At 39.4% G+C, this 17,262-nt stretch overlaps 2 protein-coding genes across 3 annotated transcripts in view; one reads left to right on the top strand and one right to left on the bottom strand.

The window, feature by feature from the left end:
- The window catches only part of Cntn5 (contactin 5), a 1,215,881-nt gene that overhangs the window by 296,923 nt on the left and 901,696 nt on the right, over nucleotides 1-17,262 (top strand). The gene's annotated exons all lie outside the window — the stretch shown is intronic.
- LOC130873201 (40S ribosomal protein S10-like) lies at nucleotides 12,331-12,828 on the bottom strand. Of its 2 annotated transcripts, XM_057767833.1 has the most exons (2): nucleotides 12,426-12,828; nucleotides 12,371-12,375 (listed from the first exon to the last, which is right to left on the bottom strand). In XM_057767833.1, exons 1-2 carry the CDS (start codon nucleotides 12,826-12,828, stop codon nucleotides 12,371-12,373), a joined length of 408 nt encoding a protein of 135 aa, XP_057623816.1. The 2 variants fall into 2 exon arrangements, with proteins under 2 accessions (XP_057623815.1, XP_057623816.1); XM_057767832.1 differs by having other exon boundaries at nucleotides 12,331-12,828.

The raw sequence follows: 17,262 nt of genomic DNA, 5'->3' as shown, positions 1-17,262 counted from the left end.
TAGTATTTGACAAATATGATGCTGCTCTTTAATGTATAAAATAGAATCACATTTGATGAATCTTCATGAGAACACACAACAATAGAATTCTGTTCAATCAGTCATATTAATGGAATTATTACTGAGGTAAATGAGTCCTCTTATTTGGTGGAATTTGATTCAAGACATAATTAGATTCTTTATTTGGTATTAAATTAAGCTTCTATTTTTAGAGACTGTCTTACCTCAACATTTGGAAACATGAAATAATTATGATCAGAGCAGTGAGGAAACTATAAGATTGTCAAGTGTAATAGAAAGAAGTAACTGTCTGTCTAATTTGTCCCAAGTGGGCCACCAAACTAGAGTCTTAGGCATGTGGAGCAGCACTCTAAATTTGGGTGTCAGCCTTAAGATTGTGGGCCATATTTTAAATTTGGTTTATGACATTGATTTGCCTGTTGTGTGTTGACTTTTGTTGACCTTTGCACATCTTTCTGCTGGACCTGGGATTTGAGGATCTAATGCTGTAGACAAGCTGACTTCAGTTTCAATGTACTTTATTCATGAATGTAACAAAAATCAATAATCCAAGGAAGTTTGTTTGGGTTCCGAAAAACATGTAAATAAATACCAGGAAGCACATACCAAATATTGGCAGACTGGGCCTTTCCTAGAACTTTCTCAGGACAGACTAATTTAAACACAACTGCCTGGCTTATGCTATAAATTATATCTGGGAAAACAAAAAAAGCAAGGCAGAAGGTCATAGGTACACTGACCAGATTTGGGTTCTATAGCTGTGGTCTGACATCCAACAAGAATAAACATGTCGTGTAAATTAAATGTGAATTTTTGTCACAGGAGGCACAAAATCGCATCCAAGACCAATCCAGGGAACAAGAACCTCACCTGAGGTAAAAGACCCTCTGACTTTTTGCCTGAACATCTCTCACAGCTTTCCCAGGCACTGTTCACCATGGTCATTCTTCAACTGTGTTTGGATAGGAATGTGTGTGTGTGTGTGTCTTTGTATTTGTGACCACTCACTCCACATATGCTCACGTCACCACTATTGCCATTCAGATATACGGGACAATCTGTGAAAGTCAGTTTGTTCCTTCAACATCACAGGATCAAAAGATCAAGGACAAGCAGTTAGGCCAGGCCACAGGTGTCTTTACCCACTGTGTTATTGTGCTGGCCCTAATTTAATATAATGAGAAATAATACGATTTAGTAGTCCAATAAGATCTATTTTTTCATCTTAATTGTAAATATCAAAGACAACTCCCAACTTTGAAGATGTCCAAGGCAGCTTATGTGACCATAGACAGAGGTATCATCGGAACCCACAGCTGGAGATTCTCTTCCGTTAAAGCGTTGTATCTCAACCCTTATTCACTCACTTGTTTCTTTTTGGAACACTTATCCTCTGCTACTTCTCTCCTACTCAGTGCAGTCTCCAGGGAACAGCTGCAACCGAAAAGGTGTTAACAGTTGGCATAGCTGAACAATGGAACTATTATCTTTTTCACCATAGTTAAACAGGTTCACAGCAAAACAACAAAAACTCTGCAAGCTTGAACACCTACACACCGCAGGCACACAGGTGCAGGGATTCCATAGCACAAGTGGAAAGGCATTGAGAATCACAACCTGGGATGGAGAATGTGCAGCGAGACCAGGAACAGGACAGGATTTCACAGCCTCCTCTTTGTAGGTAGCTGTTCTTGTGATGTCACCGCATTTTCTACATCACCTCTATAGTCACTGGCAAGTACTAGACTTTCCTTGCCATATACCTGCAAAACTACTAAGATGTAAAAGAAATATCTGGTCACCAAATCAGGGCCATAACACAGGCCCAAGATTCAAGAATCTGATTGGCCATGGAACCCAGAAAGTCATCAAGCCCATCACAAGTCCTGGACCCTGAAAGTGTCAAAAGCAGCCTGCCTGGCTTGTCTCATACCCTGTAGTTTATCCAAAAAGGAAGTTCTGGGCCTACTGAAGTCTTGGATAGTGAGCATATGTTGCTAGCACAGGAATGATATTCCTGTTCTGACGAAACCAGGAAGACAAAGGCATGGGCGTGGGGAGAGGGGAGAGATTACTGACCCAAGTGTATCTACTTTTTAACAGGGCAGCAGTATTCATTACTTGACTCCATAACCTCTTTGCACACATGCTGGCTGCCTGTGTTCTTCAGGCAGCCCCACTGTACAGCATGGTGACTTGTGTTCCTATAGTGTCTCTCATGGATCACAGCTGCCTGTCTGTGGGTCTCCCAGGCTAGAGTTCCATGCTGGCTTAGGAAAGTTGGTTATTCTGGTGATGAACTTAGAGATGATTCCCTGAAGTGGCTCCATAGCTATTTTCAACCTAGGCCCAAGGTTCTCTGGAATATCCTTTGGAGTAAAATTGTAGACAGCTGTGCTTCCACAGTATTTAATACTAAACACAGCCATGAAGATGTCAGTGTGCACAGATAACTGAGCCCCTTGGAATAGATAACTGCTTTCCAATGCTTTGAAATACCAGAGAGAATAAAATAAAGAAAGAAATGATTCTTGGTTTTTGTTTGTTTGCTTGCTTTGTTATGTTTTTGTTTGCTACTTTTATGTTGCTTTGTTACGTTTTTGTTTGAGGTTTTAGCCCGTGGTTAACTGGAACCATTACTTGGGCTAGAATTGAGACCATGATCTAGTAGGAAAGGGTTGTGGACACTATTTCCCTAACGGTGGCCAGGAAGCAGAGATAGACGTGCCTGTACTGAAAAGCTTCTGCCGTTTATTCTATCAGGTCTCCTGGCTCAAATAGTATCCTCACACTCAGTGCAAGGCTCTTCCTCCTGGCTAGTCATCCTGGGGACACCATCACAGACACAGCTAAAGAGGGCCTTTACTGGTGTTTCTCAGCCTGTGGAGCTGACAGCTCCTGTCCTTCATTGCACCTTCCACCCTGTGGAGCTGCACCTGCAAGAACAGATCTGCTCTGAAGCTTGTCATGTCTTTTAGTCAGCAGGAGAAAGATGGTCCCTTCCCTAAGGGGTCAAAAAGTCATGGGGACTATTTTTCTGTTGATGGCTGACAGTAGGTATCATGTAACCGCACCTATATCATTATTCAAGGTGAGTTTCATCATAACTTGAATGTTCCAACCTGAATAACTTTGCTCTCAATCTGCCCGGGATTAGAATTTTGCATGTTTTAAGCTCTATTTCATTTTTTATTTTGAATTCTATTTCTACTCTCTCTTCTTTAATGTCACTATCTGTAGTCAAGAGAAACTACAATACAACCACAAACGTTTAGGTTTTCTCCCCAAAGTGGAAGAGCTCATCACAAAGAAGTCCTCCATCCCACTGAATGTTCCGTCACAACACAGCTCAGTAATGTCTTAGCCACTTAACAGCAAGGATCGTGCAAAAGGGGTATAGGCCTGTGACATCATCTGTTTGAAAAGATGAAGTCAAGTGCAAGATTGAGGCCCAGCTGACCTACAGAATGGGTTCAAAGCCGGCTTGAGCCACTTACTAGGATGCTGACTCAAAACTGAAACTGGAAGAGCTGGCCTGCGGGTAGAGCTTAGTAGTAGAATGCTTGTCTCAATGGATGCAGACCTGGCTTTTATCAGCAAGTGCAACCCCCAACAAACATCTCTAAGTATTACATTTTCTCGAGTATCCTTGTTTCCATCTGAGACTTCTCCAAAGTGACCATTCTTTCCGTATTTTTGTCATCAATGCATTCATAAGCACTTACAGAGAACTCTAAAAATAGTAACTTCATATTTCTTTTCCCAGTTTTCATCTGAGCATCTGAAAATTTATCCTTAATGCTCAGATCATTAAGATATATTTTTTTTTCCTTAAATTCACTTCAGAAACTTTCTACCCTGTCCCTGCTACTGGTAGCCTACTGGATAAGATCATTTCATGCCTAATACAGTATCGAGTACATAATATTACAAAATGGATAACTGGAACCAGGCTTTGATCACCTCATAGATAGATTCATCTTCTTCTTGTACATGTGCGGTGAAATATATGCATATTCAAAACCTTACAGTTGTATCATTTCACACATAAAATTCATGGCATTAAATTTACGCTGAGTGTTATGTATCTATCAATGCTATTTCAGATTCTGTTATTCAAAACAGAAACTAAACAGCCCTTCTTCCTTTTCTCGCCTGCTCATTTCTGTTCTGTGTTATGCCTGGGAATGTGCCTATTTTTCATATCTTTTATCAGAATTAAATAGAACCATGTAGTGATTATTGCCAGCTAACTACTTTTATTATTTAATATAATGGCTTCAAATTTCTCACATCAAGTAAATAACTATTATATCTATTAAAGGCTAAAAAATATGTTTGTGTATGTATGTGTGTATGCGTGTATTGTACCTATAAATGTATAAGAGTTTTTATGTACTCATCCTTTGAAGGACGTATGGATAGTACCTACCTTTTGGCTTCTGTGAGCATTAATATTTGTGGACCTATTTGATCTTTGTTTCTGGATCATATAATACAACTATTACCCAGAGTTCCTGTGCTGCTCAGATAGTCACTGTGAATGTGCAAGAGTTTCAGTTACATTTAAAGTATAGAAGTCCTGAAAGCTCATTTTCACATCTACGTTCAGAACTATGGTCTTTCTGAGACACAGATTTATAGGTAGCAGTTTCTTAGAGTTTCTAATGCTGTGAAGAGACACCACGACCACAGCAACTCTTAGAAATAAAATATTTAATTGGGTAACTTACTTACAGTTTCTGATAATGGTTTAGGCCTTTATCATTATTATGAAAAGCAGTGTGCTGTTGGCCATGCCTTGATCCGAAGGTAATAGAAAACAGACTGGGTCACTGGGTGAAATTCTAAGCATAGTGAACCCCAAAGCTCGTCTGCTCAGTGACACAATTCCTCCAACAAAGCCACACTTCCTAATAGCTCAATCCCTATAAGATGATGGGGCCAATACCACTCAAACTGCCACAGAAAATTTCAGGATTTATCATTTTACATGTACTTGAGTATCATTATCATAGATCTACTTCCATCTATGAACGTTGGTCTGTTTCCTAGTTTTTATTTGATTTTATTACCATAATAGCTGTTGTAATAAGAGTGGCGGGGCTGTGTCCCCAGCACCCGGCCGCCCACATGGCTAGCTTATGCCCCGAAATAATTACACGGAAACTGTATTCTTTTAATCACTGCCTGGCCCATTAGTTCCGGCCTCTTATTGGCTAGCTCTTACATATTGATCTAACCCATTTCTAATATTCTGTGTAGTACCACGAGCTGGCTTACCAGGAAAGATCTTAACCTGTGTCTGTCTGGAGTGGGAGAATCATGGCGACTCCACTGACTAGGCTTCTTTCTCCCAGCATTCTGTTCTGTCTACTCCGCCTACCTAATTTTCTGTCCTATTAAAGGGGCCAAGGCAGTTTCTTTATTACTTAACCAATGAAACAACAGATAGAAAGATGACCCACCTCCATCATTTCCCCTTTTTCTGTTTAAACAAAAAAATGGCTTTCACTTTAACATAGTAAGATTACATATAACAAAATAGTTATCAAGCAAGAATTACAGTTACAATATTTATATCTATTTTATCTTTTATCATAATTAAGGAAAACTATAACTATAACTAACCATTCTTCAACTCCATCAAAGACTCCAGAAGGATATAATATTACCTAAGCAAACAAGAAATCCAAAGTTCTAGAAATGACAGAGACATCTCACTGCCTGACAGTCACACAAAGTTCTTTTGTACCACTGGGACATCCATCTTCAGCCTACAGGCCATAGTATTCAGCAGACATTTCCATGAAGCAGGAAATTTCAAAGACAGTTCAGTCACTATCTGCTGTGTCCTGCAGAATGTCTCGTAGACTCTTTTATAAATCAGGAACCCTGAAAAACCATCTCACCTTTAGGCAAGTTCAGCAGTCCTTTCTCTGCGGGTTCTTTGTATCCAGTTTATGCATCAGTCCATGCAAGAGCAGTTTCTTGCCCAAATGGCTATCAAACTCCTTAAGGAGCCTCTTTGGTGCCCATCTTCCTCTTGAAGTAGATTGGTGCTGCCAGGAGCAGACGTGTCTCATTGTCATGAAAAGCCCTAAATTATTAAAACATTAAATGCCATATTCTGCAGTCTTTGAAAGATATGAAGAATGCCTATCTGAAATATATCTATGCATATCTAGAAAATCTAACATGACTACAAGCTTGACTATTATCAATGATTATCCATTAAAAACCTATATTTCCTAATTATACATTACATTTTTAAATGAACTACATAATCACAATACCTTAATCAAGAGCAGAAATACACATACATATAACAAAATTGACCTTAAAATCCATGCCAATGCAAATTATTCATATCTATATCATATCCCCCTTTAAATGTAAAAGAATATTCATAAACAATATTTGGGAACATGGGCGCAGTTTTTTCTCTCCAAACTGCTTCCTGCTGAATGGGGGCGCTGTATTCAGATCTTTCATGGTGTAACCTGTGTGTCAGGGTCATCTCAGTCGGCAGTTGAATAAGTAATTTTCTGAAGGTGTTCACAGCAACCTTTCAGGAAGGCGTGGTCTGTCATACCATATTGGGATAGAAGAAATCCACAGGGTCGCATCCTCTGTGAAAACAAAAGAAGACCCTCTCCAAAGCATCATATCCTTAGACCCATATTCTGAAATCATAATACCCTTGTATCCATTCTGGTTTAGCTTGGCAGCCCATATAATGAAATGTCTCTCTGCACTTAGCTCCTTTACAGTCAAAAATTTTAAAGAAAACACAATAATACAAAGAATCCAGACTCTCTGTGAATTTTCCATTTTTACGTGGCTTATTTTTCTTTATTTCTTTTACTCTGTCTCTTTAAAGACTTTACCCTTTTTTTAAGACATTAACTTTATTCTTTATATATTTTTTTTTCTCTCTCTCAAGCCTACGTACATTCATCCAACAGTGTCTGAATCAGTTCTATTGTGAATCTGTAATTTTTGTTTTACTATCCAGGAGCATTTCTTAAAATGTTAAGCAATTCTCAAAAACTTAAGTTGCACCATTTAGAGGTATTATGGTACTGCCTGTGTCCTGCCCAGTCTAAACCTTAACTGCGCTGTTATTATGGTAATTACGGTAGTTCCTGCCTGAGACCAGCAGAGTTCAGCATGGCGGAGCTGAGCTGCTCCTGCATCAGAACCATTTGGTGCCCCTGAGTCACACACAGTTCCAGGCACACAGCAGTCCACACTGTCATCAAGCAAGCTGTAGCTCTTTACTCCAAATGCTCCATTCAAAGACTCTGTCTCCCGCAGGAGCCAGACAGAGATTGTGATGGCGGCCCAGCCCAGAAAGCCGGCATTTTAAAACAGCCAGTTTTTTCCTGTTGCTGAGTCAGGACAATTTCTTTGCCACACGCAACCCACAAACAGCAAAAAGCTGTCTTAAATTCTTTCTCTTTCTGCTTTTTAAGCCCTCTCAGGTTTTACGTGGAGTTCATTAGCACATTGGGTGCCACTCTGTTGTAATATGAGTGGCGGGGCTGTGTCCCCAGCACCCGGCCGCCCACATGGCTAGCTTATGCCCCGAAATAATTACACGGAAACTGTATTCTTTTAATCACTGCCTGGCCCATTAGTTCCGGCCTCTTATTGGCTAGCTCTTACATATTGATCTAACCCATTTCTAATATTCTGTGTAGTACCACGAGCTGGCTTACCAGGAAAGATCTTAACCTGTGTCTGTCTGGAGTGGGAGAATCATGGCGACTCCACTGACTAGGCTTCTTTCTCCCAGCATTCTGTTCTGTCTACTCCGCCTACCTAATTTTCTGTCCTATTAAAGGGGCCAAGGCAGTTTCTTTATTACTTAACCAATGAAACAACAGATAGAAAGATGACCCACCTCCATCAAATAGCAATATACATTTTGAAAATGATGTAGTTAAGTATTACCTTTCTGTATAATAACTGATTGGGAAAATTCAATATCTAGCTCCTTAAACATATAACATTTCTTTACACTGAAAAACAAATTTATTATTTTTTATAAAGAGGATTTATAGTTTTCCTTCTTGCCAACATTTTTTTTTCTTTATTGTTTTTTATAATAGCTATCCTGGTGTAGGATAGGACTGTTATAGGACAGAGTTTCCCATGGTTTGATTGACATTTCTCTAAATATTAATGGTGCTCAGTAGTTTTCATGTGCTTAATAAAAATTTTCATATTATCTTTCATTTGTACTTATTCAAGTTTTTAGCCAATTCCTGAAGTCAATTGTGGTGTGTTTCAACTTTTTTCTATAGCGTAGATGATCTTTAGCCGTGTGTGTGTGTGTGTGTGTGTGTGTATATATATATATATATATATAATCTTTATATACAAATCATATATATATATATATATATATATATATATCCTTTTCTCAGTTCTGGGTGTTTTATTTTCACTCTCATGTGAGTAAATGTTTTCAATTTTAATAATATCAAATTTAACTAGTTTGTTTTCTGTTTTCTATGTTTTGAGGGTCATATCCAAAATCTAAAGGGTAAGACAAAGTGAAAAGGATTTGCCCATATATGACCTTTGAAGGGGTTATAGTTTTAGGTGTTGCACAGAGATATTTGAACATTTAGTGTTAGTTTTTGAATTTTAGTATAAGTTCTTGCTTCAGTCCATGGTGAGTGGATATCCAATTTTCCTAGGTCCTTTCGTTGAGAACACTACATGCTTGCTAAAGTGGTCTTGGCACTCTTATGATAAGCAAATTAACAATGGATGTTAAACTTTACCTCTGGGCTTTCTATTGGAGTTGCTTTTGTTTCTATATTTATTCAACTGTCACTCTGTCTTTAAAAAGACTAAAGATAGACAAAAGGCTTCAAATCAGAAAGTTTGAATTATCCAACTGCATTCGTTTTTTTTTCCCCAAGATACATTTTTCTCTTAATAATTTGTTGAGATTCAATGTGAAATTTTGTTGGAAATTTCCTATTTCTGAAGAGAAAAATATGGTAGAATTTTGATGAAGAACCCATGGAATCTGAAGGTTGCTTTGAGTAAAATTTATATCTTAATAGTCACACTTTCAAACCATGACAAATTGATGCAGTCTTTCATTTAATTTCAAACTATTCAATTTAATTTTGTCTTTAGTTTATTTGAGATGGGAGCTTTTTCTGTTGCCCAAGTTGACTCAGAACATATTGTGAAGACCAGATAAGCATTAAATCAAAAGTGGTCCTCATGCTTCTTCAAGTGTTTGGGTTACAGGCATGTGTCCCCAAGCTTGGCTTTATGATTTCTTTATATCAGTGTTTTATAAGTATTATATAATGCTTCTGTGGATTTAGGTTAATTTTTCCCTAGATGTTTATTCTTTAATATTAAAAATTTTTCTTACCAAAAATATTTGCTGTTCAAGAAGCTCACAATCAAATGTCAAATAAATATAGAAATGGCATAAGTCTGTAAATATAAGAGAAAGTCTATACTTTTACTCAGCTCTTCATATATTGTGCTAAAGAATAATAAACAATGTTACAGTGACTTCTTATTCCATGCTTACAGGCTGGAGGGGTTGAGGGGCTGGGCTAAGAGCACTTGTTACTAACTTGGGACTATGACACTGGATGGTAACACTGGATGAATGTGACACTTGGAACATGAAAAAAGAGGGCACTCAAAGGATTTTGTAAAACAATTCCTGGGAATTAGTCTGAATTCATCTTTCTAAATTGTAGTTTATAGGTCAAGACAAATCTAATGGCCATGTTCTACATCCGTGCGGCAAAGAAATTAGGCAGAAGCGTGTAGGAGACAAAGTCTCTGAACATACGATAATCTCGATCGTATTGAAATCTGTCTGAATTCTGATTTTTAAGACTAATCTATTTTATAAAGACTTACTTTTTACTTGATGTGTATTTTGCCTGAATGCATATCTATACACCTTGTGCATGACTGATGCCTTCTGAGTCTAGAAGAAGGTGTGAAATCACCTGGAACTGGAAATACAGATGGCTGCCATTTTCCTTATGGGTACTAACTGCTGGAACTGATTCCCCGTGAGAACAGCCACGCTCTTGATTGCTGAGCCTTCTTCCCAGTACAGCCCTCACTGCCAGCACTCCCCATCTCTGGCTTTCTTTGAAAAACACAAATGAGATTTCTTATTCACTCATGCAGCTGAAAAAGTAAGTGGAATTTCAGCTAGAAAATAATTTAAGGATAATAGAAGACTTTTAAAAAAAATCTGATTTATTTTGATTACTAAAACAACCATAGAATTTTTAAATATTGTAAGGTATCAAGCAAGTGTACATGTGAAAGAATGGGGACAGAGGTAGAAAATGAAATAACACTGGGTAGCATTTATGAATGATGCAGCATTAGTAAATAAAAAAGTTAGTGTGAATTAAAATTCCAATTAATGTGCTAATTGTGTTTATTTCCTAATTAGATGGCTTTAACTAAATTAGGTTGCTTATTTGCAAAGCTCTGAAGTATTACTATGTTATATTAACTTTCTAAAGTAACTAAATTTACAGCACTGATAGATTCTTTTCACTCCCATTTTCCAGTGTTTACAGGATTAGCATCAAATGCTAATTTTTAAGTGTATCTAAGGTTAGCACACCTTCTTCACTGACATATACAGAGTATTGTTTAATGTTATCACATAAGCCTTCCTTCCTTGTTAAGGTAAAGACTTTTATTTCTCCTGGTAGAGAATAAGACCACTACCACAATTTTCGAGTCACGTGTGAAGGGGAGGGCACAAGTTCCTCTTGTCAGAGGTAAGAATGACTCATTTTTTAGCGAATAGGAACTTTCTTCAAGCCAGTGAAGGAATGGTGACTTTTGTCTAAATGCCTGATCTTGGAATAAGGTCTTTCTTGTAAGATCAAACACTCCATTATAGAATGGTTTCTTGTATGTCTTAGTTTATCCAAACACCCAAAACAAAGGAGAAGCTAGACAAATACTATTGTAAACCTCAGTAGACCTTAAGAATTTATAAATTTTGATTATCAAATATACCTTGTTTTTCAGGTATATGTTACTCATCTAAATTTTCTAGCAGTTTGGTGTTAGCTTGTATGTGAGTAGGCAGAGTTATCATGCTATATGGTTCCACAGTGGCAGGAAAGTATTACTTTGCTTAAAGAGGTTACCACTGTGTACATTTTTATCCTTCAAAACCTGCACAAAATTTCTCAAAGGGAAAGGCATAAGGGAACCGCCAGAACACACAGGTAAAAATCATTGAAAATGAAAGTAAAAGGGTGCTGGAGAATTGTGATCTGCAATGTTGAAATTTTGGAACTTTCTCAAGCAGCAATGGTTTCCATGCCGTGCACACCAATACATATTAAATAGATTACTCTAGAAGCTGATTAAAGATGACATTTAAGGGTAAAAATCAAACTCAGACTTACTACTTAGGAGACATCCCATTTGCTTAGGTGAGCAGGCTGGAAGTTTAAACGATGATGCAAACTAGACTTGTAAGAAGAGACCAAGATATTTTCAATTAAACAAAAAAAGAGAGACATCATGTTCTGTGTCAATCATCCTGTTTTACTTTGCTCCCCATCCTCCCAACTTAGGGTTCTGCCATTATGTGACATTTCTGAGTGCTCCATCCTTCAACTCCCCTTCTCATCTTTAGAATGTGACACGCTATGTTTTTGATATTGTAGCTCTGTGCATTTAACAAAGAAGGACCTACCCATCCTTATCCTTTTCAGGGTAACATGATCATTCACTAAATGAGAGCTAGCGTTTTACAACAGGTGAATTAAATTTTTCACAATCATGCTTATAGAAACTCGCATAAAACAAACCTGTCCCTAGACCTTGGTCAAAACTGTGGGACACACTGCCTCATAGAACCTGTCGAGGGAAGGAAGAGGTATTTGAGTTATTTAAAAGTTATGCAAAAAAAAAAAAAAAGTTATGCATCATCAGAACTACCGTGGCACAAGTGATCTTAGGTATTCATCACTCGGTTCCAAATACATGTCCTTCTGGTGTCCAAATCTGATCATTATTCAAGGCTTAGCTTTCACACTGTTTTTAGATAAATGAGATTCATTGTAGAATACTACTCGCTTCTTAAGAATACACTGTTTCTAATTCTTGATGTATCCAGCAGGCGGTCTCTCTTTCCCTCCCTCCCTCCCTCCCTCCCTCCCTCCCTCCCTCCCTCCCTCCCTCCCTCCCTCCCTCCCTCTCTCCCCCCCTTTTTTTTTTTTGACACTTTTCTTTAAAGTTTATTCCAAACAACAGTCTTCAAGCTCACTGTGGTGGCTGACCACGTCCAGGACCAAAGCCTCCTCTAAACTGGAACTCGGTGGCTGAGCCAGCCCCAGCCTTGGCTTTCTTGTCAGCACCAGGGGGCACAGCACTCCTTCTGTAGGTGTCTCTGTCCGCCTCCCCTCTTGTGAATGTTGCCAGGCGCTCACCCTCTGGCCCTTTGGGCCGAGGCCTGCCAGTTTCGGGACGGCTGCGGCGCAGGGTAGCAGGCACGATCTCCGGAGGTAGGTGGAGATAATCGCGGAGATACTGGATGCCCTCATTCGTAAGGTACCAATAGAAGTGTCTCCAGGCAAACTGCTCCTTCACGTAGCCTCGAGACTTCAGAGACTGCATGGCCTTCATGACATGAAGGTTGGGCACGTTCTTGTCTGCCAGCTCAGGGTGTTTGGGTATATGGACATCCTTCTTGGCAACCATCACTTCTTCCTTAAATAGGAGCTCATAGATGGCAATCCGGTTCTTCTTGGGCATCAACATCGCGGCGGCTGCAGGGTCCGGGACAGAGGCTGGAAAGGACCCTCCCTCCCTCTTGAACACACATCCATATAAGCTATTGAGTGAATATATTATGCATTTTTAAGATACAGTTAAATACATATATCAAAATGTACTTGAAATAAAAATGCAAATCACTAAATTACAACACAATATCAACAAGGCTGCATATCTTCTCTTATTCTGTGGAATTTATCAGGGATATTTTTCTTAGTCTTTTCTTTCAGAGTAAATGTATGGGAGAGAATAGTAGAGAAAGTTTCAATATGGGCATCATCAATTAGAATTTTGCAAGGGAACTCTAGAGGCCCGGTATCCAACTTTGCCATTAACAAACACTTGGCCACAGGCTCTGGCCCCTTCCCTGGAAGCATAGGGGAATGACCGGAAACCTCATTGACTCTGGGCTTGCACAGGACTGATGAGTGACGCTGAGGGCTTGCGCAGGACGAATTCTGTTGCTCTTTCCTGATGCCCTCTGTGGGAACTTTTTTCTCATAAACTCCTGACCAAGATTTTAGTTTTCGGAAAGTGGTTTCCTTCCATACCTGGAGAGTGATTTCACATCTCGCTGTTCAGCCTCACACACTTCGTCCCTGCCTTGCATCCTTGGTTAGGGATAATTGTTGTGCCCAGAGTCTGGAAGCCCAAAACGACCAATAGACCAGATCCGTTACAAAAGCGAAGAGTCTTTTTAATCATGGGTTCACTTGGATCCTCCAGTATCAGACACAGCCGGTGGAGCAAGCAGGACCACGAGCTGCAGTGGGGCAGGTGTGTGTTGCAGGTAGAGTAAGGGTGGGCTGATCGGGGCTTGCTAGTTGCATATTAACAGCCTCAGGATTGGCTCATGTTTGGGCTGGGGGAACTGTCCTGATCTGATTGGTCAGCTGCAGAAAGTTTCTATACCTGAAGGCCATGGGGGGCGAGGGGGGGGAGTTTGAAGTTACTGCATTCCACCATTATCAGTAAAGCACAACCAGAGCCCAGCCCGCCAGCTAACTTCTGATTGGTACCTGGTTCCTTGAAGGATACCTCAGAGCTTCTTCCCAGTAATTAGGGCAAGTCTGGGCAAGGTTGGGGGCTCAACACAGCCTGCTGTGTGGGACCTACATCTTGCTGGGTCTTTTCCGCAGCCTGTCAGGGCTGCCAAAGTAGAGAGCTAGAAGTTCTGGGTCCTTCGTTCATCACAAGGCAATGCTGGTTTTTTAAATATTTTTTTAAATTTTAATTCATTAATTAATTTTTAAAAAACGATCTTTTCTCATTTTACGTACGTATCCCAGTTCCTACTCCCTACTCCCACTCAACCTACCATCCCCCCCACCCTCCATCCACTCTTCAAAGAGAGTAAAGCTTCCCATGGGGAGTCAACAAAGTCTGACACATTACTTTGAGGCAGGACCAAGGCCCTTCAGCCTATATTTAGGCTGTGCAAGGTATCCCTCCAAAAAGAATGGGCTCCAAAAAGTCAGTTCAAGCACTAGGGGTACATCCAGCAGTGGCTCCACAGACTGCCCAAATCACAGAACTGTCACCCACATTCAGAGGGCCTAGTTTGATCCTATGCAGGTTCCCCTGCTATCAGTTTCAGAGTCAGTGAGCTCCCACTAGCTCAGGTCAGCTGTTTCTGTGAGTGTCCACAGCATGGTCTTGATCTCTTTGCTTATATTATTGCTCTTTATTCTCTTCAACTGGTCTCCAGAAGCTCGGCTCAAAGGTTAGCTGTGGATCTCTGCATCTGCTTCCATCAGTTCTTAGATGAAGATTCTGTGATGACAATTAAGGTAGTCATCAATCTGATTACAGGAGAAGGCCAGTTCAGGAACCCTCCCCACTATTGCTTAGGGTCTTAGCTGGGGTCATCCTTGTGGACTTCCGAGAATTTCCCTAGTTTCAGCTTTCATGTTAGCCCCATAATGACTCCCACAATCAAGATATATCTTTCCTTGTTGTCACTCAACCATCCCATTCCCTCATGTTCTTCTCTTTCTTCCCTTTCTTCCCTGCCCCTCCACTTCTGGTCTCCCTTCTCCTCACACCCACATTGTTCCCAATTTTCTTAGGAATATGGTCTATTTCCCCTTCCCAGAAGGATCCATGTATGTCTCTGTTAGGGTTTTGCTTGTTCTGTCATAGCTTCTCTGGGTTTGTGGACTAGAGGTTGTCCTTTTCTTTACATCTAATATCCACTTTTGAGTGAGTACATACTGTATTTGTCTTTCTGTGACTGGTTACCTCACTCAAGATGTCCTTTTTTTTTTCTAGTTACAACCATTAGCATGCAAATTTTAAGATATTGTTGTTTTTAACCACTAAGTAGTATTCCATTGTGTAAATGTACTGCATTTTCTTTTTCCACTCTTCAAAGGGGCATCTAGGTTGTTTCCAGGTCTAGCTGTTATGAATAATGCTGCTATGAACATGGTTGAGCAAATATCCTTGTGGTTTGAGTGTGCATCCTTTGGGTATGTGCTGAAGAGTGGAATTGCTGGGTCATAAGGCAGATTGATTCCCAATTTCCCATGAAACCACCATACTGATTTTTAAAGTGGCTGTGCAAGTTTGCACTACCACCAGCAATGGATGAGTGTTCCTCTTACTCTACATTCTCTCCAGCATAAACTATCATCAGTGTTTTTGATCTTAGCCATTCTGACTAGTGTAAGATTCTATCTCAGAGTCATTTTGTGTTTGCATTTCCCTGATGGCTAAGGATGTTAAGCAATTCCTTCAGTGTTTTGGTGTCATTTGAAATTCTTCTTTTAGGAATTCTGTTTATATCTGTACCCTCATTTTTAAATTGGATTATTTGATATTTTAATGTCTAGTTTCTTGAGTTCTTTATATATTTTGGAAATCAGTCCTCTGTCTAATGTGGGGTTGGTGAAGATCTTTTCCAATTAAGTGGGCTGCCTTTTTGTCTTCTTGACTGTGTTCTTTGTTTTCCAGAAGCTTCTCAGTTTTAGGAGGTCCCATTTATGTATTGTTGCTCTCAGTGTCTGTGTTGCTGGTGTTATATTTAGGAAGTGGTCTCCCATGTTCATGCTTTCATGGCTACTTCCCACTTTCTCTTCGATCAGGTTCAGTGTGGCTGGATTTATACTGAGGTCTTTGATCCATTTGGACTTGAGTTTTGTGCATGGGGATAGATATGGATCTATTTGCATTCTTCAACATGTTGACATCAAGTTATGCCAGCACCATTTGTTGAAAATGATTTCCTTTTCCATTGTATTATTTTTGTTTCTTTTTTTAATCAAAAATCAGGTGTTCTTAGATATATGGATTAATATCAGCATCTTCTATATGATTCCATTGGTCCACCTGTCTGTTTTTATGCCAATGCCAAGCTTTCATTATTATAGCCCTATAGTAGATCATGGAAATGGTTTATGTTAATGTTTGTTAAGTTTATAGCTCTTCAGATTGATTTGCGCTGTGCAAATGTGGGCGGCCATTATGCTTTAATGCCACAGACAACTGAGAAGAAAGGTCTCCATTGATACAACAATGAAATAGCAGAGATGCTGAAGAGAAAATGTCTTCTCTTCTCTCTAAAGAAAATTAATAGTTATAATTAAAAATCACCTCTGTGTTCAGAGACTCAGGCCTGGCTGAGGTTGGCACCACTGTCCACAGCGGTTCATGCTTTCAATGTCCTATGACTTCGTCATCTAAGGGCACTGGCTTCTCCACCCTCACAGAAGGAGACAGTAACCAGAAGTGAGCAACAAGGTGTTTTTCCTCTTTGAGGAAGAAGGATTTTCGGTGTTAAAATTGAGAAGGAATTTTCTTTGTGCACCTTTCTGGTCCTGAAAGCATTTTGCATAATAATAGAAAGAAGAAACTTGCTTCTGAATGTTGCTTAGTGATAAATACCAGATTCCTTGGCATAGCTGATAAGAAGTGTCTGCATGCTGTCATAGTGTAATATTGATAGATGGGGCCCATCTTAGATGTGGGATATTTGTATACTGGAGAGATAATTTGTTTGTGATACAATAAAATCAAAGATATTAAAATGTTTTATGGTATAATGCTTCAAAACTTTTAAAATTACCTGACGAGATTGAATCACACAATGACAAAATGCTTTTTAAGGATTTAATTCACCTGAAATTTAAGCACCGTGAGCAGAGAAATAGGCAGTGCAGTGCAATTTGCTGTGCGGCCGAGCCTAACTTGTCACTTAGCCCACGGGCTGCTGTGCAACTGAGCCTGGCTTGTCACTTAGCCCACAGGCTGCTGTCCTCTCAGAACACTGAAACACAATTTATCATTATGCTGGGTGGCAAGACCAAATCAGAACATTTTAAAACAACTATTCATGCACATTAAATGGTCTGAAACTTTTTGAAAAATGAAGCATGCAAAAAAAATTTAATTGTAGCCTTGGTTAGCATTAGACTCTAA

This window comes from Chionomys nivalis, chromosome 4, assembly GCF_950005125.1.
Source record: "Chionomys nivalis chromosome 4, mChiNiv1.1, whole genome shotgun sequence".
NCBI classification, from domain to species: Eukaryota; Metazoa; Chordata; class Mammalia; order Rodentia; family Cricetidae; genus Chionomys; species Chionomys nivalis.
This window is presented reverse-complemented; position numbering and strand designations above follow the sequence as displayed.